Source organism: Mauremys reevesii, linkage group 18, assembly GCF_016161935.1.
Source record: "Mauremys reevesii isolate NIE-2019 linkage group 18, ASM1616193v1, whole genome shotgun sequence".
Classification (NCBI taxonomy): Eukaryota; Metazoa; Chordata; order Testudines; family Geoemydidae; genus Mauremys; species Mauremys reevesii.
In genome coordinates, this window is record NC_052640.1 from 31,697,670 (window position 1) to 31,719,932 (window position 22,263).

At 50.2% G+C, this 22,263-nt stretch overlaps 1 protein-coding gene and 1 long non-coding RNA gene across 5 annotated transcripts in view; both read left to right on the forward strand.

Moving 5' to 3' along the window:
• The window catches only part of SEC14L2 (SEC14 like lipid binding 2), a 54,417-nt gene extending 48,927 nt beyond the window's left edge, over positions 1 to 5,490 (forward strand). For all 4 annotated transcript variants that reach the window (XM_039505441.1, XM_039505438.1, XM_039505439.1 and 1 more), the window contains 2 exons: positions 315 to 484; positions 5,164 to 5,490. In XM_039505441.1, coding sequence (XP_039361375.1) covers positions 315 to 484; positions 5,164 to 5,318 — 325 coding nt within the window. In that variant the 3' untranslated portion in view covers positions 5,319 to 5,490. The remainder of the gene's footprint in view (positions 1 to 314; positions 485 to 5,163) is intronic.
• Positions 5,491 to 8,980: 3,490 nt separating this feature from the next.
• On the forward strand, positions 8,981 to 22,110 carry LOC120386317. The gene is made up of 3 exons (XR_005589648.1): positions 8,981 to 9,037; positions 12,953 to 13,049; positions 22,053 to 22,110. It is a non-coding gene; the product is annotated as an uncharacterized LOC120386317 (long non-coding RNA).
• The last annotated feature ends 153 nt before the right edge of the window (positions 22,111 to 22,263 follow it).

Sequence of the window (22,263 nt, forward strand, 5' to 3'; positions counted from 1 at the left end):
GATGGAGGTGGGGTAGGAAGGTACCAAGGCTTGGGTCAGACAAGCTACCTAAGGTTAATGAGTTCTGGGTCACACCAACTACCCAGGCATGACCCTGAAGTCAGGGTGAGCCCACTGAGTATGTGTGGGGGTGGTTCCTCAGGCATGGGTTAGCCCCACTGTATTAGGGGAGGATGGATGGCAAGGTCTGGGTCAGCACCACAGGCTGCGGGGTGGTACCAAGGTCTAGGCCAGCCTCACTGTATTGGGGCGGAGTGGTTATGAGGGGAAGGGGTCATGGGAACCCCCTGTGTCTAAGGCCTGTGTCCCACCAGGTGGCAGTTCATGTCTGAAGGGGCCGACGTGGGCTTTGGGGTCTATCAGAAGACTAGAATTGGGGAGCGGCAGCGAGCTGGCGAGATGATGGAGGTGCTTCCAAACCAACGCTACAATGCCCACCTGGTTCCTGAGGACGGCTCCCTCACCTGTTCCGTGGCCGGCATCTGTAAGTGGCTCCCTCTCCCTTGCTGCTGGGAGCTTCCCCATCAGTTGGCTGCAGAGACCATGCTGAATCTGCTGGGGGGAGGAGTTGGGACTTAGAGGGCACCATCTCTCCCAGCATTTATGGCAAGAAAATACAGAGACTTCCCCAGGTAACTGAAATGCTAATTTCATGGCCAGTCTCAGAGCTTCCCTCCAGCTACAAGTTAATCTGCCAGCTGGAAATACTGCCCTAAGCACGAGTTTCTGCCCTGTCAATACCCAGGGCCTGTTCTGGCCCAAGGCTTCACTGACACTACTTCATGTGGGCTGGGAAATGGCTGGATGATGTGGGAAAAATGAAGCTGGCTATTTAAGCCTGAATAACTCTAAAGGCCACCTCAGCTTGCATCACAGATACAGAACGCTTCGCTCATTAGTCTGCCTGATCTTAGCCATGTAACAGAATCAGCCAGTTCAACCAGAAACCCATTCAGGTGATAAGTAGCCTTTGCTGGGATTACTCTGTAAACTAGCACCTCAGCAGGATTTCCAGGAGGAGTTTTCTGGGCTTTCCCTGGGAACCCATTCTTCTGAATTAAATGCAAAGAAGGGGCCGTCAGACTCCTTCAAAGTTGTATCTAAGCTCTTTATATAGAACTATTTCATACATGGCCATTTTAAATAAGAACATAAGAATGGCCACACTGGGTCAGACCAAAGGTCCATCTAGCCAGGTATCCTGTCTTCTGACACTGGCTAATGCCAGGTGCCCCAGAGGGAATGAACAGAAGAGGTAATCATCAAGTGATCCATCCTGTTGTCCATTCCCAGCTTCTGGCAAACAGAGGCTTGGGACACCATCCCTGCCTATCCTGGCTAATAGCCACTGAGGGACCCATCCTCCATGAATTTATCTAGTTCTTCTTTGACCTCTGTTATGGCCTTGGCCTTCACAACATCCTCAGGTTGACTGTGCATTGTATGAAGAAATACTTCCTTTTGTTTGTTTTAAACCTGCTGCCCATTAATTTCATTTGGTGACCACTAGTTCATGTGTTATGAGAAGGAATAAATAACACTTCCTTATTTACTTTCTCCACACCAGTCACGATTTTATTTCCCCCCCATGTTGTCTTTTTTCCAAGCTGAAAAGTTTGAGTCTTATTAATCGCTCCTCATATGGAAAACTTTCCATACCCCTAATAATTTTTGTTGTCCTTTTCTGAACCTTTTCCCATTCCAATATATCTTTTTTTGAGATGGGGCGACTATATCTGCACGCAGTGTTCAAGATGTGGACGTACCATGGATTTATATAGAGCCAATTGATATATTCTGTCTTATTAAAAATCCCTTTCTTAATGATTCCCAAAATTCTGTTGGCTTTTTTGACTGCCGCTACAGATTGAGTGGATGTTTTCAGCGAACTATCCACAATGACTCCAAGATCTTTCTTGAGTGATAACAGCTAATTTAGATCTTGTCATTTTATATGTATAGCTGGGATTGTTTTCCAATGTGCATTAGTTTGCATTTATCAACATTGGATTTCATCTGCCATGTTGTTGCCCAGTCACCCAGTTTTGAGAGATCCTTTTGTAGCTCTTTGCAGTCTGCCTGGGATTTAACTTGAGTAGTTTGTATCATCTGCAAATTTTGCCACTTCACTGTTTACTCCTTTTTCCAGATTGTTTATGAATATATGGAATAGGACTGGTCCCAGAACAGACCCCTGGGGGGCACCACTATTTACTTTTCTCCATTCTGAAAACTGACCATTTATTCTTACCCTTTTTTCCTATCTTTTAACCAGTTACCAGTCCACGTGAGGACCTTCCTTCTTATCCCATGACAGCTTACTTTGCTTAAGAGCCTTTGGTGAGGGACCTTGTCAAAGGCTTTCTGAAAATCTAAGTCACTATATCCCCTGGATCCCCCTTGTCCACAAGCTTGTCGACCCCCTCAAAGAATTCTAGTGGATCGGTGAGGCAATGATTTCCCTTTACAAAAAAACATGTTGATTCTTCCACAACAAATTATGTTCACCAGAATGTGTCTGACCATTCTGTTCTTTACTATAGTTTCAATTAGTTTGCTTGGTACTGAAGTCAGGCTTACAGGACTGTAATTGCCAGGATCACCTCTGGAGCCCTTTTTAAAAATTGGTGTCACATTAGCTATCCTCCAGTCTTTTGGTACAGAAGCTGATTTAAATGATAGGTTACAAATTACAGTTAGTAGTTCTGCAAGTTCACATTTCAGTTCCTTCAGAACTCTTGGGTGAATGTCATCTGGTCCTGGTGACTTATTACTGTTTAGTTTATCAGTTTGTTCCAAAACCTCCTGATGACACCTGGGACAGTTTCCCAAACCTAAGCCATTCTTTTTAGGTGACAAATCTGAGAATCTCCCTCACATCCTCAGCCATGAAGACCAAAGCAAAGAATTCATTTAGTTTCTCTGCAATGGCCTTGTCGTCCTTGAGTGCTCCTTTAGCATCTTGATTGTCCAGGGGCCCCACTGGTTGTTTTGCAGGTTTCCTGCTTCTGATGTACTTAAATTTTATTTTGCTGTTACTTTTTGAGTCTTTGGCTAGGTGTTCTTCAAATTCTTCTTTGGCCTTTCTAATTATATTTTTACACTTCATTTGCCAGTGTTTATGCTCCTTTCTATTTTCCTCACTAGGATTTAACTTCCACTTTTTAAAGGATGCCTTTTTGCCTCTCACTGCTTCTTTTACTTTGTTTAGCCACAGTGGCTCTTTTTTGGTTCTCTTACTATGTTTTTTTAATTTGGGGGATACATTTAAGTTGAGCCTCTATTATACTGTCTTTAAAAAGTTTCCATGCAGCTCGCAGGGATTTCACTTTTGGTGCTGTACCTTTTAATTTCTGTTTAACTAAACTCATTTTTGTGTCGTCCCCCTTCCTGAAAGTAAATGCTACAGTGTTGGGCTGGTATGGTGTTTTTCCCACCACAGGGATGTTAAATTAAATTATATTATGGTCACTATTACCAAGCGGTCCAGCTATATTCACCTCTTGGACCAGATCCTGTGCTCCACTTAGGACAAAATCAAGAATTGCCTCTCCTTTTGTGCGTTCCAGGACAAGCTGCTCCAAGAAGCAGTCATTTAAGGCATCAAACTTTATTTCTGCATCCCGTCCTGAGGTGACATATACCCAGTCAATACGGGGATAGTTGCAATCCCCCATTATTATTGAGGTTTTTAATTTTTATAGCCTCTCTGATCTCCCTGAGCATTTCAGTCACTATCACCATCCTGGTCAGGTGGTCAGTAATAGACCCCTACTGCTATATTATTAGAGCATGGAATCCATGGAGATTCTGTGGTACAGTTTGGTTCATTTAAGATATTTACTTCATTTGATTCTATGTTTTCTTTCATATATAATGCCACTCCCCCACCAGCACGACCTGTTCTGTCCTTCTGGTATATTTTGTACCCTGGTATTACTGTGTCCCATTGATTATCCTCATTCCACCAAGTTTCTGTGATGCCTATTTTATCAATATCCTCATTTAATATGAGGCACTCTAGTTCAGCCATATTATTTAGACTTCTAGCATTTGTATATAAGCCCTTTTAAAAAGTAAAAAGAACAGGAGGACTTGTGGCACCTTAGAGACTAACAAATTTATTTCAGCCTGAGCTTTCGTGAGCTACAGCTCACTTCTTCGGATGCATAGACTGGAACACACAGACAGGAGATATTTATACATACAGAGAACATGAAAAGGTGGAAGTATGCATACCAACAGGAAGAGTCTGATCAATTGAGATGAGCTATCATCAGCAAGAGAAAAAAAAACTTTTGAAGTGATAATTAAGATGACCCATAGAAGGTGTAAGGAGAACTTAACATAGGGAAATAGATTCAATTAGTGTAATGACCCAACCATTCCCAGTCTCTGTTTAAGCCTGAGTTAATTGTATCTAATTTGCATGTTAATTCGAGTTCAGCAGTCTCTCTTTGGAGTCTGTTTTTTGAAGGTGGGAATTTTGCAACAAAAAAGCTTCAAGTCTGTCACTGAGTGGTTAGAGAGGTTGAAGTGTTCTCCCACTGGTTTTTGAATGTTATGATTCCTGATAAAGAATAAATGGACACAAATCTGACATCTATGCATCCAAAGAAGTGAGCTGTAGCTCACGAAAGCTCTAACAAATTTATTTCAGCATGTCTCCAAGGTGCCACAAGTACTCCTGTTCTTTTTGCAGATACAGACTAACATGGCTGCTACTCAGAAACCTTTTTAAAAGTGTCACTTTTAGCTGTCTGCCATTACATGATGTAATTGAATGGGAATCTTTTTTTTTTTAATTTGACTTTCTCATCAGATCCTACCCATATTTTATCTTCCATCCTCTCCTCCTTACTAGGACATAGAGCATCTCCATTAATAGATCCTCCCGCTAAGGGCTGCCTCCAGCCAAACCATGTGCTCCTCCATGCCTGTCAGCTTTCCCCCAGCCCTTAGTTTAAAAACTGCTCTATGAATAGGGTGTTAACGCAACCTCCCTCTGGGGAGTCAATATCTCCCAGATCTGTATCCTCCAGCCACTAACAGGCAAAATAACTACCCCCATTCACAGGTCTGGTTCTGTCCAGCTAGGGGCAGTGCCCATGGATCTCTTCTTTGCACTGAGTGTGGAGTAACCTCTCTCCCCTCCTCCTGCAGATGTTCTGCGGTTTGACAACACCTACAGCTACCTCCATGCCAAGAAGGTCAGCTACACAGTGGAGGTTCTGCTGCCAGACAAGAAGTCAGAGGAGCAGATACAGCAACTGGAAGAGACCATGAATGAGTTGGACCTCAACAATGCCCACCAGTGATGGCTCTTAGAGCTCCCTCATCGTCTGACCTCCACCGCCAGCCCCACTCCCATCTCTCTCTGCACAAGCAAACCCAGGGCTTCTCCCAGACCCACCCAGCCATGGGGAAGTGAAAGTGGAACTATTCTCCAGAGAACCTCTGCTAGTTGCCATTAGAACGTTCAGGCACCTTCTCTGGAGTGATCTTTTGGGCATTCCCTCATCCTGGGTTGGCTGCAGAGGGGGTGTTTGTAGGCAGGGGCATGGATGCTGCAGAGTGGAAGATTTCCATCTCTTCCTTGGAGTTGCCTAGAATGAACATAGCTGAGCTGGGGAGTCAGCATCTGGGATCTAGCACTCTGAGCCCAGACATGCACCAGTTCAGGCTGCCAATCCAACCAGCAGCTGCCAGGTTAATCTGTCCCTGATCTGAACTCTGGGCTTTAAGCAGCTGGGGGTTGGGGGAGGGTCCTGGGGTGTTCAGGAGGGAAACCCCTTGTATTATCAGTAGGTGTGTCCTCGACATGGGCTGAGCTGAAAACATGGGGGGAAAGGGGCCCTTCTTGGCACTTCTGTAGCACAATGAGGTGCAACAGCTGAGAGCCCAAGTCTTAGGGTGGTAGCAGCTGGTGTTGGTGGCAAGGCCCTGGCCAGCACAGAGCTTTGCAGGAGGGCAGAGTGCCCCTTCTTCCCCACCCCTCCAAAAACCTCCCCAGCACTTGTCTGTGTAATTCACTACCTTGCTCATTAACATTCACACCTAACAAAGGGCTGGAGCTTCCCTGGGGCCAGTGGATCCAGGCTCCACAGTCCCAGAGGAGGGGACATCGCTACCCATAGCACCATAGAGGCTTGCACCGGGCTCCATGGCCCAGTGTGCCATACAGGGGCAGGGATCTGTAAAGACCAATCAGCTACAAGGGAGTGGAACAACTTGAGAAAGCAAATCACAGTGAGGAGGAGGGGCAGGACCTGGGCCTGGGGAGTGGGAAGCACAGACATAGTGGGAGGGGAAGTGGGATGTAAGGGTTTGTGTGGGGCATCTTCCACCTTAACATCAAAATCAATAATACAGAGCAAATCCCAGAGACAGCAATATTCATGCTCCCCTCCTTGCCCCCAGGGCTGGCCTGAGACATAAACACATGTCACTGCACTTTAAGGAGGACCCAGGCATTCAGAAGGTGGCCTGACCTATCTTCCCCCTCTGGGAAGGAAACTCATGGTTGGCCTCACCCTTCTACAGTCCCAGCAGGAAGCCTGGCCCCTGCCAATCATAAAGCCACCCCCAGCCCATCATGCGGCACTAGGAGGGGAGGTTCCCATGAGACTCACACCCAGCAAAGCTTTCAACAGTCTTTCCAGGTCAACATCAAGAGACAGCGGGGTGCTCCAGGGCCACTGAATTCCTGACCACTCAGCTGGCCCAGAGTTACTTGCAACGAGGACGTTGGTTCTGAATGCAGCTGTTGTCCATTTCACTGACTTCCCAACCCTCAGCCTGCAGAACCTGATCCCCATCCACAGGGGAAAAGGAGCAGCACTAGGGGTGGGGTAGGAAAAAGACTGCACACACTGCGTTAAGGGTGCAAATGGAGCAAGTGGAAATGCCTGAGCCAAAGACACATCAGAAAGCCAGCTCTAGATTGGAACCAAGATGGCTCAAGCAGCCACAAGCAAGTGGAGGTCTCCCATGCAGTTGCACTGTGTTCTGGAACACAGAGAAACAGCCAGTGCAAATTGTATGTGCAGCAGATCCTAGAGACAGCAAAGATGGGATACAGACCCGGTGCAGCTCTGATTTTCAAGGACATCTCTAGAACAGTCAAGCATGGTATCAATATGGGAAAGCACTGACCATAAAGGGGGAACTGGTGGATTTCATGAAGGACAAATTCCTCCCAAGTTTTGAAGGAGTCCCGAGGCAGGAGCACTCACTCAGCTGTTTTGGAAAAGATATGGCACTTTTTATTCTTTGGATCATGGACAGTAGAAGAAAATAGTAAGCTAATCTGATGGGTGGGCACTGTGAGGCTATGCAGCCTAGGCTGTATCACCCTATCTGTGCCTCGGGCTCTGACCACCCCAGGTGGGCCATACTGGGTGATACAGCCCAGCTTGTCGGCCCATCAGTGCCTTGCATAGGTTGCACTGGTAATAGAAACTCTAGTCTTAAAGGGAGACCAGGTCTCTTCTTCCAGGGAATGACTAGCTCTGTAGGTCATGTTTCTTTAGAAGGGACCATGAGTATAGCATGATTGTTAGCAGGTGGCAAGGCCATCAGGAGGCTGCTGGCTCTGCAGCCTTTACAGAAGCTCCAGGCTGGAACAGTTATAAAATGAGAGTAAATTCACATAGGAGAGGGAAAAGGATGGAGCCATCTGGAGCCTCCATCACAGCCACTAGCTCCCAGCCCACATGCCCTTTCAATTCCTCATGTGCCAGGATAAACATCAGAGGTGAGATGGTTTGGAATAACAATGGACAATTATAGGATGGAATAATACATATTTGTGCTATCTCATGCTGTCCACAGGCTTTATTAGTAAATGGCTGAACTGATCATTGTCTCATCCTTTCTTTTGGGGGTGTGGGTTCATAAATGCTCCAGGTGGCTAGACCTCTGTGCTCCCTGCCTTCAGCCCTTGCCATTGTGCTCACAGTAGCTGAGAGTCCTTCCCCACTCCCACATTGGCTTAAACCCCCATGATATTAAACCAATCACTTAGGGGGCCTTGTTGTGAATATTCAGGGTGGTCAACAGCAACATCTGACTTCCTGCCACACCCAGCATCTCCTCACCTCCACCCCACCCACCCCACAGCCAGCATCCCCTCACCCCCCAGCGTCCCCTCACCCCCCACAGCCTGCCCTCACCCACCCCCACACACAGCCAGCATCCCCTCACCCCCCAGCGTCCCCTCACCTCCCACAGCCTGCCCTCACCCACCCCCACACAGCCAGCATCCCCTCACCCCCCAGCGTCCCCTCACCCCCCACAGCCTGCCCTCACCCACCCCCCCCACACAGCCCGCATCCCCTCACCCCCCCCACACAGCCCGCATCCCCTCACCCCCCAGCGTCCCCTCACCTCCCACAGCCTGCCCTCACTCACCCCACACAGCCAGCATCCTCACCCCAGCCAGCATCCTCACCCCCAGCATCCCCCAGCCAGCATCCCCTCACCCCACAGCCAGCATCCCCAGCCAGCATCCCCTCACCCCCAGCCAGCATCCCTCACCCCCAGCCAGCATCCCCACAGCCAGCATCCTCACCCCCAGCCAGCATCCCCAGAGCCAGCATCCCCTAACCCCCCCCAGCATCTCCGCCCCGTATTCCGTTACCCACACAGCCAGCGTCCCCTCAGCTCCCCCCTCCGCCTACCATCTCCTCCAGCCAAGCCAGCCTGCGGGCTCAGTACCCGGCCCAGAGCCGTGCCGGGAGCAGGCTCCAAGCGCCTGAGGAGCCCCCGCACAACCTCAGTGGCGGCCTCTTTAAGGGGAGGAGTCATTAGTGTTGGGGGGCGGGGTGCTAGCGCGAGGGCAGTGCTGCCTGAGACCCCGGTGGCAGGAAAAACCATATGCGCATGCGCACTATCAGGGGCCGCTGCGTTTCCGGGGCCGCGGCGTTTCCCCGTCACGTGGCTGCCAGGGCCGGAACTCTCGGCAGACATCTTTATTCGGGGCGGAAGTACTCTACGGTCGGGATGGGCGGAGCCGCAGAGGAAGGTTCGGATGGGGGTAAATTAGAGACCGTCTGAAAATTCGTGTCCGGCGGGCAGCAGGGCAGCGATCAGTTCCGCTGTCTCCTCGCCCAAATCCCCGTCTCCGTCCCCGGCCGGTCCCGGCCTCCTCACCCCACCGGCCCCAGGTCCCCGTCTCCGTCCCCGGCCGGTCCCGGCCTCCTCACCCCACCGGCCCCAGGCCCCCGTCTCCGAGCCCGGCCGGTCCCGGCCTCCTCACCCCACCGGCCCCAGGTCCCCGTCTCCGTCCCCGGCCGGTCCCGGCCTCCTCACCCCACCGGCCCCAGGCCCCCGTCTCCGTCCCCGGCCTCCTCACCCCACCGGCCCCAGGTCCCCGTCTCCGAGCCCGGCCGGTCCCGGCCTCCTCACCCCACCGGCCCCAGGCCCCCGTCTCCGAGCCCGGCCGGTCCCGGCCTCCTCACCCCACCGGCCCCAGGCCCCCGTCTCCGTCCCCGGCCTCCTCACCCCACCGGCCCCAGGCCCCCGTCTCCGTCCCCGGCCGGTCCCGGCCTCCTCACCCCACCGGCCCCAGGTCCCCGTCTCCGAGCCCGGCCGGTCCCGGCCTCCTCACCCCACCGGCCCCAGGTCCCCGTCTCCGAGCCCGGCCAGTCCCGGCCTCCGCACCCCACCGGCCCCAGGTCCCCGTCTCCGAGCCCGGCCGGTCCCGGCCTCCTCACCCCACCGGCGCCAGGTCCCCGTCTCCGTCCCGGCCTCCTCACCCCACCGGCCCCAGGTCCCGTCTCGAGCCCGGCCGGTCCCGGCCTCCTCACCCCACCGGCCCCAGGCCCCCGTCTCCGTGCCCTGCCCGTCCCGGCCTCCTCACCCCACCGGCCCCAGGTCCCCGTCTCCGAGCCCGGCCGGTCCCGGCCTCCTCACCCCACCGGCTCCAGGTCCCCATCTCTGAGCTCAGCCAGTCTTGGTGTCACCAGACTTTTCATCACAATCTATTCTCTCCTTTCCCTCAACCCAGCATTTTTTCCCTCTGCTTTGAAATCAGGTGTCTTCCTCCTCCACTGTCTGGGTGGCAGCAGGGTGGTACTGGATAAATGGGCTCCCTTCTTTCATGGTTGTACCCAGCCCTACACAGACCCAGAGCAGGCATTACAGGGAAAGTGCTTCCGTGCTGCTGTAATCGTGGGCTGCAGGAAGCATGCTCATTGCCTTTGTGGCCCCTGTGCAGTCCAGTCACACGTAGGCACTGCGAGGGGATGAACCATGCCTCTGTGGGGATCGTGCATGCGCCATCTGGTCAGTACTAGCAGCTGTAAGGGGCTGTGGCATGCTCAGGGCTACGCTACTCTTGAAATACTACAGCATGGCACTAGCACTGTGTACACCAGGTGTTAGGTCAGCATCGCTTCACCACTCAGTGGTCTGTATAGATCTAGCCTCAGCGAGGATGGGATCTTGTGAGATTTTAGGTGCTAAAATCAAAGACAGCCACAAAGGCCACCCTTCTTGCCAAATTTCCTCTCCTTGCTCCAGAGCATGGGACCACTAGTGCACTCAAAGAGAAGGGCACCAGGATAATTTCATGGGGTTTTCCCCCAGCCTTATTTTCAGAAGTGGCTGAACCATTTCGGCTGGATTTTTTCCCAAAATAATTCCTCCTGAAGCAGACACCTGGCCTGGAGAATTTAAGCTGAAATGGTTAAAATCTGGCAGAGCTATAAGCAACTGAAAAGGGAATTCACACTGGGCAGTGTTGGGCATCCTTGATGGGTAATGCTCCCCCCCCAGGATGTGTGTGCTGCTCACTTTTGAGAACAAACATCAATGCTGCTCTTGCAACAGCGCCACCTACAGACAATGAGATTCATGCCAGGACTTGACTAAAACCTTACATTTTTAACAGTCTAAAAATAAAGATTATGATGTTAACCCCTCCCCCCATCCTGTGCATGTTGAGAGGAATGACACAGAGATGCCATTTCCCAGTGTGCTCTGTGTTCAGTTGCATGAGGTAGGCAGTGCTGAACCTTCTATATCACCCCCGGAGAGAGATGCAAGAAGAGGGAGTCACTCACCAGCACACCCCTTCATGGCTGGGCACAGCATTGCAGGACCTTGCCTTCAGTCACTCTGATGGCTCTTCAGTTGTCTGGTTCTTCTACTGACTTGATGCTCTGGGCAGGTCATGTAGTCTCACCTCTTACGAACTGACAATGTCCCAAATAAAGTGTCCATTACCATAGAACATCTTCCACTCCTGCTGGGCTCTTCACTCCCCTTCTTCTTTCAGCATAGCAGGGTCCCAGGCTTCCCAGCAGAACTCAAAAACTCCAGCCAGAACCATATACAGCTTAAGCCACTTCTGCCTGCCTCTGGCTTGAGCTTTTAGTCCCTCCCAGTCTTCCTCAGCTCCCTGTTCCTCTTCCAGAACAGCAACCCCCAGGGCTTTCTCCCTGGAGCTTTGCAGGCAGACCCCCTCCTGGGTCTCTCCCCTCACTACCCTGAGCTCCTTCCTTCATGAAGACCTAGCTCTTCCCCAGCTGGATCTCACACACAATCCTGATGTAACCTGAACGAATTGGGGCCACAAGCTCCCATTTAACCCTTTGTCTACCAGTGTGGAATTTATGCCCCCCATAACAGGTGATTTTATAAAGTGCTAGTTCTTGGGAGTGGTTGGACCATGATATAACACAGTGAGGGTCCATGCACAGTGGATCTATGCAGCTCTATTGAGTCCAGCCCTGGATCTGTCTTTCTGCATTTTGAAAATACCCATCACTGTAATAGCGAGATGTTGAAGAGTTACTAGAATGCTAGAGAGCCAGGGGCTGAATATCATGCCCATAACATGTGCCAAATGAGATCCCCTCTCAGCTACCAACAGCCTCACTTGGAGCTCATGAATCTCTGCTAGGCTGGGTTGATACTGAACCATGGCCTTTTGCTCACTCAGATCTTCCACAGAGTCTAGGCCTGAGGGTCCTGTCACCATCCCAGCACTGCTCATTCCTGTCCCTTCTCTGCTCATTCACGAACCAGCCTGCTGGCCTTGAAGACCACAGTCCCCTATTTATCCACAGGGCAAGCGTCCTGTGATGGGTTGGATCACAGAAACCCCCTTGGGAACTGCCAGCTGATGTGCCAAGACTACTTCTGCCCCTGCTTTCCCTGCCAGCTTGGGACTCCAGCACCCTGTCTTGTTGAGCCAGACACACCAGTCTGCTCCAACTCAGACCCAGGGTCCGAACCATATGCCCCAAAGCTGCAGACTTAACTGAAAGCAACTTAAAAAGTGTTCTTGTCTCTAACACTCAGATGCTTAACTCCCAATGGGGTCCAACCTCCAAATAAATCCATTTTACCCTGTATAAAGCTTAACTCATAAATTGTTCACCCTCTATAACACTGATACAGAGATATGCACAGCTGTTTGTGTTATATCCTTGGGGGCAGCCGATTTAGGAAGAAATCACCTGAGGCCAGACAGCAGACAGCTAACTAAACTGCCATTTTATTTACAGACACAGAGCTCACCCAACCAGCCGAAGCTGGCCGGGCTATCCCCTAATAATCTAACTCAGTTGCCATAGGAACAAAAACCATGACAACCAAATACACAACATATTCCTCCCCCCCAATAAGAACATCCCCTAAATAAAACACACACTAGACTAGAGAAGGAGGGTAGACTGCCTCCATTCCCGGCTAAACCCTTGGGATTATTTTGCCCCATAACCGTGGGTTCGCCCTAGCTAAAGATCCAGCCGATGAGGAGGCCTTCTGTCTCTAGGTGGATTACGGCGAACTTCTGGTGTTGTTGCACCCGAAAGTACCATGGGCTCAGGGTCCGCAGCATGATCAGGTGAGGAGGTGGTATCAGCTCCGCTGGGCAAAGGGGTATCTCAGCCGCCGGCAGTAATGGAGGAGAACAGTCAGAAACAGGTGATTTGTGATTCAGTGTCTCACCAGAAAAGGTGAAGTAAGACCCATCAACTGCAGATGTGTCCTGAGGACTGGCATGACCTGGCAACAGCTGATCTACATGTCGCCGCCAGGTAAGATTCTCTGCAGTCCGGACTGTGTAGGAAACAGGTCCTGTTTGAGTGATGATTGTGGCTGGGACCCATTTAGCTCTGGAAGTATAATTCCGAGCCAAAACTGGCTGTCCCGGGCTAAAGGTTCAGTTTTTTGCTCTGGGTGCCCGTCTGATGACTTGATATTGCTGCTGATGTTGCACAATTTGTCCGGGTTCAGAAGGTTTCAGCAGATCAAAGCAAGTGCGCAGCTGTCGTCCCATCATTAGAAAGGCCGGGGATGCCTGGGTCGTAGCATGAGGTGTGTTTCTGTAGGAAAGTGTTGCCGGCCCAGAGGGCCCGAGGGGGGCAACAGTGGGGTTCGTTGCCCGGTGTGCGTCGCACTAATTAACACACCAGGGTGGAGAAGCAAACCAAGTTTATTTGAGCTCAAATAAGGTGCAAGGGAGAAATAGCAATCTCAAATCCTGCACACCCGCACGCAGGCGGGGTCCCAGTATTTATACCCCCTTTGTTTTTTTCTTTCTGTACTTTCCCACAGTGGGCTACTTTCTCATGCATAGAACCTTGATTACAGCATTTGCTTTCCACCTGTTTTATCTAGTATTGGCTACATCTAGTGCTAACCGGCCTTGCAGCTGCTAGCGGTCAGCACATAGCACAAGAGGTTACAAAAGGCTAACAGAAAAGCTTAACATGGAAGTACTTTGGTTCACATAGGCCTAGAGCAAGAAGACTTCATTGACACTTGTGGTCTTTCATCCTCCCGAGTTACCTAGATTTATGCCTAGTGACACCAACAACTGCCTAGTGACACCAACAACTAAAGTAAGAAGGTATCCAGACGCTTTTGAATGGAGTGTTGTCCCCTTGCTGATTTCAAAGCGTGTTTCATTGTCTGCACAAATCTTTCAGCTAATCCATTGGTGGATGGATGATATGGTGCTGACGTGATGTGGTGTATCCCATTTGCCTTCATAAAATTTTGAAACTCCTGAGAGACACACTGCGGTCCGTTGTCGCTCACAAGTTGTTCTGGCAGACCAAAACGACTAAAGAGTCCTCGTAGTTTTTGGATAGTACTCTCTGCAGTAGTGGACTGCATTATTGAAACTTCTGGCCATTTAGAATGGGCATCTACTGCCACCAAGAACATGCTTCCTTCAAGGGGGCCAGCGAAGTCAATGTGAATATGTTGCCACGGGTTTTCAGGCCAGTCCCATGGGTGTAGGGGTGCCCACTGGGGTGCATTCCTCACACCCTGACATGACATACAAGCTTTTGCCTTCTCTTCAATAGCACTGTCCAATCCAGACCACCAAAAATAGCTTTGTGCAATTTCCTTCATGCGCACTATTCCACAGTGACCGGAATGTAGCTGTTCTAACATCTGTGATCTCAGTGGTGGTGGAATAATGACACGTCTCCCCCACAACAAACAACCAGATTGGACCGATAACTCCATCCTCCTGGACATGTAGGTAACAAGGTTGGATGAGACCAGAGAGGTTTGTCAAGATTTTCCATGCATCACCAGGTCCATAACTTGGGACAATACTGGGTCAACGCGAGTTGCCTTCTTTATCTGAGTAGCAGTGATGGGTGTATTCTCTACCTGTTCAAGGTAGAAGATTTCCTTTTGGGCACTATCTTGATGTTTGACCAGCAAAGGCAACCTTGAGAGGCCATCTGCATTGCCGTGCAGAGTGGATTTCCGATATTTGATTTAATATGTGTGTGCTGAAAGTAACAATGCCCAACGTTGCATACGACTAGCAGCTAATGGGGGAATGCCTGTGTAGGGTCCAAAAATTGACGTCAGAGGTCGATGGTCTGTGAGAAGAGTAAACTTTCGCCCAAACAGGTACTGATGAAACTTCCGAATTCCAAAAACAATTCCTAATGCCTCACGTTTGATTTGGGCGTAGTTAGTTTCTGCTTTGCTTAGAGTGCGTGAAGCAAAAGCAATAGGTCTCTCTTCTCCCGAAGGCATAATGTGTGACACGACTGCTCCCACTCCATAAGGGGAGGCATCGCAGGCCAATTGTAGGGGTAAGGATGGATCAAAGTGTGTTAGAACTTCAGAATTTAGCAATGCATCCTTAGCTTTGTTAAATGCAACATCACAGACTTCAGTCCACTTCCAGGCCTTGTTCTGCCCAAGGAGCTCATGAAGTGGTTTTAGCAGTGTGGCTAACTGTGAGATGAACTTTCCATAATAGTTCAGTAGCCCTAGAAACGAGCGCAGCTGGCTTACATTTCGAGGTGGGGGAGCCTCCACGATAGCTTTAATTTTTGCAGGGGCCTTATGAAGACCTGCAGAATCAATGATGTGTCCCAAATATTCAACAGAGGGCTTGAAGAATTCACACTTGTCTTTGCGAACTCGTAGGCCATACTCTTCCAGTCTTTGTAGGGTAGCTTCTAAATTCTTTAAGTGATCCTCTTCATTTCTTCCAGTGACAAGGATATCATCCAGATAGCACTGAACTCCTGACAAGCCACACAAGATCTGGTCCGTAGCCCTCTGGAACAGGGCGGGAGCAGACGTTATTCCGAAGGGTAGGCAACAGTATCGATAAAGTCCCTTATGAGTCACAATAGTCAACAGCTCTTGGGACTTTTCATTGACGTGCATCTGTAAATATGCTTGACTCAGATCAATTTTACTGAATTTTTGTCACCCAGCCAGGCCTGCGAAGAGGTCATCGATGCGGTGAAGCAGGTATTGCTCTGCACACAACACTGGATTGACAGTAACTTTAAAATCACCGCAAATCCGGAGAGAGCCATCTTTCTTCACTATTGGAACGACAGGAGTGGCCCATGAGCTATGGGTAACTGGTATTAGGACTCCATTGGTGACCAGGTGCTCCAGGTCTGCTTCAACTTTTGGCCTGATGGCATATGGCACAGTTCGGGCTTTCAGATATTTTGGTGGACTGCCAGGTTTAATGTTCAATGTCACAGTGATTCCCTTCATACTTCCCAAATCATCTCCAAAAACAGCAGCATGTTTCCTTAGTATAGGGGTTAGACTGGTTTCTTCTTTAGTCATCCGGTGCACTTCTGCCCAGTTCAGTTGAATCTTCCCAAGCCAAGACCTACCCATTAAGGCTGGGTAGTTACCTCTCACCACAAACAGTGGCAATTTAGCAGCCTGTCCATTGAGCTCCACCTTAACATCAATAGTGCCCAACATGGGCACAGCTTCTCCCGTATACGTCTTCAGAACAGTTTTTGTTGCCTTAAGCGAAAGATGCTGTAGCTTTTCTTTATACACAGTCTCGGAGACCAGCGAGACGGCTGCACCGGTGTCCAGTTCCATGCGTATAGGTTTGCCATCCAACAACAGGGTTACCCAGTATTCATGTGAGCCCACTGCCAAAGACAAAACATGCAGTGGCACTTCCTCTTGCGATGAGGTGTCACCTTGATCATCCTGGGTCTGCTCTAGGGTATGCAGGGTTCCTCTTTTTGTCGGCCAGACCACAGGCCTCTTTTTTTTTTGTTTACAGACACACTCAATGGAAGGCAGCAGGAGAAATCCCTTCCACCCCAGGGGCGCCTGTTCCAAACCCCCCAGAGTGAACACACCCACCCACAGGAAAAGTACAATGAAGATAACAAAGGGAGATATTTATTTGCAGAGGGATGAGAGGAGAAATACAACAAGGGGAAGTATAAGGGGAGCAGTAAACCAAGGCCCCACGGGCCCAGTGGGAGCACAGTCTGGAAGGGCAGACACTGAGCAATGTGTCTGCACAGAGTTCAGGAGGCCTGAGCAAAGTTCAGGGACAGCTGGGGGGAGGGATAGCTCAGTGGTTTGAGCATTGGCCTGCTAAACCCAGGGTTGTGAGTTCAATTCTCAAGGGGGCCACTTAGGGATCTGGGGCAAAAATTGGTCCTGCTAGTGAAGGCAGGGGGCTGGACTCGATGACCTTTCAAGGTCCCTTCCAGTTCTAGGAGATTGGTATATCTCCAATTATTACCTTCCAGTCCAGTGGTGAGTCTTGGGTGCTCCTGGTCATCTTCGGTGCCAGTGAACTCTCCCCTCCGGTGCCCTTCTGCTGCTCTCTGCAAAGCCACAAGAGCGACTAGCTACGACCTCCCTCCTTGTTCCCAGTGCAGAGTCACAAGCCCCAGTACTCCCAGCCCTGGGCAGTCGTGATATTGGGTCCAGCTCCAGCCTGTCCTTCTTGGGCCATTCCTCCCTGGCACCGGGCTGTAGTCCTGGCTCCTGTCCCCGATCGGGCCTGTCCTGCTCAGGCCTCAGGCAGGTTCTCCCTGCTTCACTTCGCCAAGGCCTCTCACTGCCCCTCTCTCTCTCCCTGGAGCTCCAGCGCTGCCCTCTGGAGTTTCCTTCCTTTTTTCTTACTCTCTCCCCCCCCCCCCCGGGAAAAAGATTTAAAGGGGCCATGCTCTGTAAACCCCAAAGGGGTTTGTCATAGGTTTATTCCCCACTTTGAACTTTAGCGTTCACAAGATGGGGACCTGCATGGACTCCTCTAAACTAAAATCCTAGTTTAGATCTGGTAAAGCTGCCACCAACCAAAAACATAGTGTTTTGGTTCACTTTCCATTCATCCCAAACCTTCCCTGGGAACACAGATCCAAGCTCCTTGAATCTTAACACAAAGGGAAATAATCCATTCCCCCCTCCCCTCTCCGAGTCCTTAGGAGAGATACCTGGATTCAAATTCCTTGAATCAAACAAAGAGGGATTCACTTTTCCCCCTCCCCTTCCCCTGAAAATCCAAACAAGGGAAGAAATCAATCAAGTTCTAAAAAGAAAAGATTTTATTAAAAGAAAGAAAGTACATTATCTCTGTAATACCAGGATGGAAAAAATTACAGGGTCTAACTTATAAAAACTGGAGAGACTTCCCCTCCCTCCTCCTCAGAATAATCAAAGTAACAGCAACAGAAATAAAGATATTTCTCCAGCAAACACACAATTGCAAATGCAGAAATTAAATTATAAGACTAATTTGCCTTTCTAATACTCACTATACTGAATAGAAGAAAATACTTCAGGAAACTTTGGAGAACTTGAAGAATATGTCTGGCCTCCCTTAAATCCAAGAGAGAACGAATTCAAACAAAGGACACAGACAAAGGCTTCCCTCCACAGAGATTTGAAATTATCTTGTCCCTTGATTGGTCCTCTGGTCAGGTGTTCATCAGGTTACTGAGCTTGTTAACCCTTTACAGGTAAAAGAGACTTTAACCCTTAACTATCTGTTTATGACATGGTTACATAAGTAAAAAGTGATTTTATTAAATACAGAAAGCAGGATTTAAGTGGTTCCAAGTAATAGCAGACAGAACAAAGTGAATTACCAAGTAAAATAAAATAAAACATGCAAGTCTGAGGGTATGTCTACACTACAAGACTATTTCGAATCAACTTAAGTTGAATTTGTGGAATCGACGTTATGAAGTCGAATTTGTGTATCCACACTAAATACACTAATTCGACTGTGTGAGTCCACAGTAACGGGGCCAGCGTCGACTTTGGAAGTGGTGCACTGTGGGAAGCTATCCCACAGTTCCCGCACTCCCCGCTGCCCATTGGAATTCTGGGATTTCCCCCCAATGCATGCTGGGGGAAAAATGTGTCGAGGGTGGTTTTGGGTAACTGTCATCATTGAACTGTCAATCACGCCCTCCCTCCCTCCCTGAAAGCGCCTGCGGGCAATCTGTTCGTGCCCTTTTCTGCTCAGTGACAGCGCGGGCGCCACAGCACTGCGAGCACGGAGCCCGCTGCAGTTATGGCCATTGTCAACTCCTCACACCTTATCGTCCACCTCTTCCACAGTCAGCTGCTGAGAAATAGGGCTACTTTTCAATGGTGCTGCGAGCACTGGTGGACCATGGGGGACGTTTTACCAACATCAACGTCGGGTGGCCAAAGTTCATGATGCGCGTGTTTTCAGGAACTCTGGTCTGTTTAGACGCCTGCAGGAAGGTAGTTTCTTCCCGGACCAAAAAATAACTCTTGGGGATGTGCAGATGCCTATAGTGATCGTCGGGGACCCAGCCTACCCGCTAATGCCCTGGCTTGTGAAGCCCTATGCAGGCACCTTGCACAGCGACAAGGAACTCTTCAAGTACCAGCGAGCAGCGTGACCTGTGACTGTTCAGTTTCTTTACAGAGAAGCTGAACCTGCCCCTGTTTCTTTACCCAGTTACTGTTGACTAGCATCTGCAGTTACATACCCCGTCCACCCCGCTTCCCCCACTTCCAACACACGTTTAAAAATAAAATACATGTTCCACTGTAACTTTACAAAGGTTTCTTTATTGATGACTTTGCGTTAAAGGGTTGAAACTGGGACGCGGACTGTGCTGCGTAGGGTGTGCGGTGATGTAAAGACTGCCTCTAAACTCGAGGAATGACAGGCTCCTGCTCCCAGAGCGGTCTGCAGTGCCGGACTGGTTGTTTCAACGGAGCCTGCCATCCCTCCTTTTCGGGACTCTGTGTGCGGGGGCTATGTGGCCTTGTGGCGGGGGAGGACGGATACAGATTCCTCTGCTGCGTGGCTCTGTGGTCCAGGACAGGGACCGTTGCATGAGATCTGTAAGCCCCCTCCCCCGCTACAAAGTCACGTACCCCCCCACCCACACAGAACCTGCAAACCACCTCCCATACCAACCAGGGTGCCTACTGACTGCACTGTGTGTGTGACCTGCTGCTGATCCTGCCCCCGTGTCTGTACCCTGGTAAAGGTGATTGTCCTGTCCAATTACCAACCCCCTTCCCCCCCTTCAAACACAGTCTCCTCTAAAAGAACATGACGGAAACAGTAATTAACAGAAAAGTATTTTTTATTATCAACTAGACTGTTAGGGGATGAAACTGGGACGGGGGCTTGGGTGAGGCGGGAAGGAAAGGACTTCTCAAAATTTAGGGTATGAGAGCTTTTGGGTACTTGAGCACTCTGCTGGGGTGCAGTGACAGTTTTCACAGCCCCTGGCACCCCTCCTTCTGGTTATTTTGGGTGAGGGGGGTATGGGACTTTGTGGTGGGGGAGGGCAGTTGCAGATACACTGCAGGGGGGCTCTGTCCTCCTGCCTGCGGTCCTGCAGAACATGCACAAGGCACCGGAGCATGTCCGTTTGCTCCCTCATTAGTCCAAGCAGCGTTTGAGTCGCCTGCTTGTCTTCCTCACGCCACCTCTCCTCCCGTTCGCTGTGTGAGCGCTGGTACAGAGAGAGGGTCTCCCTCCACTGGCTCTGCTGGTCCGCCTCGTCTCGGGAGCAGCCCATAAGTTCAGCGACCATCTCGTCCCGTGTCTTTTTCTTTCGCCGCCTAATCTTTGCCAGCCTCTGTGAGGGGGATGCTGTGGCAGGTCTGGAGTCAGTCGAAGCTGTGTGATGGGAAAAAGGGAGTGAATTCCTTGCAAAGATACATTTTTGCGAACAATGAACACAGTCTAGTCTGTGTCTGTGAACAAGAGCATGCACAGCACCTATCTCGTGCGCACTCCTGCTGCAGGCAATCCGGAAAGCATAAACTCTGCCCCTGTTCCACCCCATCGCAGTGTCCCCCGACCCTTGGAATTCCTGGTTGAGATCCCAGTGCCTGATGGTGCAAATTTCATTGTCGCAGGTGGTTCTGGGTACATGTAGTCACCCATTCCTTCCTCCGGGAAAGCAATGACAGACAATCATTTCGAGCCCGTTTTCCCTGGATTACCCTGGCAGACGCCATAGCATGGCAACCATGGAGCCTGTTTTGCCTTTTGTCACTGTCACCGTATGTGTACTAGATGCCGCGGACAGAGGCGATTCTGCAGCGCTACACAGCAGCATTCATTTGCTTTTGCATGACAGCAGAGATGGTTATCAGCCATATTGTACCATCTACCATACTATTGTAAATTGGCAAGGTGATGATGTTTACCAGCTGTATTGCATTATACCTTCTGCTGCTGTCATAGGTGCCCCTGGCCGAGATCAGCCGGGGGCGCAAAAGACAAAACTGGGAATGACTCCCCGAGTCAATCCCTCCTTTATGGTATCTAAAAATAGAATAATTCCTGCATAGAAGATGGGGCTAGTGTAGTAGAGATCCAGTGTTTCAGAGAACCAGAGAGCACAGCCGCTCCATGTCAGATTATGCAGGAATGATGAGCTGCATGGCATTCACAGGGGATGCTCCTGCAACAACCCCACCTGTTGCTTCCCTCCTCCCCCAGCCTTCCCGGGCTACCATTGCAGTGTCCCCTGATTTGTGTGCTGAAGTAATAAAGAATGCAGGAATAAGAAACAGTGACTTGTTACTGAAATGAAATGAGGGGAAGGCAGCCTCCAGCTGCTATGATTGTCCAGACAGGACATTAAGCAGTGTGGTGGGAGAGGAAAACAGCATCCTGCTGCTAGGACAGTCCAGGCAGTACAGAATCTTTTCTTTACACATGAAGGGCAGGGGCTGATGGAGCTCAGCCCCCTGTTGCTATGATGAAGACGGTTAGCAGGCTGTCTACTTATGGGCTGATGACGAGGACGGGTACCAGTCGTATTGCACTACACCATCTACAGCAAGGCTGATGATGATGATGACGACGGATATCAGTCATATTGCACCATCAGCCACCCATGGGGCGGGGGGAGGATGCTACAGTACAGTGCTGCAGCATTGCGTCTACCAGCAGCATTCAGTACACATAGGGTGACATTTAAAAGAGTCAAGAGACGATTTATTTTCCTTTTCCTTCTGGGGGTGGGGGAGGGGGGTACATTGACAAGCTATGCCCTGAACCGCCGCGGACAATGTGTTTGACCGTACAGGTATTGGGAGATCAGCCAAGAATGCAAATGCTTTTCGGAGACTGCAGGAACTGTGGGATACCTTGCGTCCTCAGTCCCCCCTCCCTCCATGAGTGTCCATTTGATTCTTTGGCTTTCCGTTATGCTTGTCACGCAGCAGCGTGCTGACTCTCTGCTACGCCGTCTGTCCGGATTTTTTTTAAAAATACTTTGGACCAGGCGTAACATTATGGTAATTTTCCTAATTAGATGCAGGAGTTGCCGAGCGAGATCGCCCTGAGGAGGGTCACTGAAGGAGATAGAGAGCGCATGCTGCATGAAAGCCAGCACAAAGCAGGGGCCTATGCTGCCAGTATTATGGAGGCAATGCTCCCAGAAAACCTCAATAAAGCCTGGCGCGGAAAATTGTGCTACCACGGAGCACCCAGTAAGGCAGCTCTCCCCAGGAACCTCCTGCGGA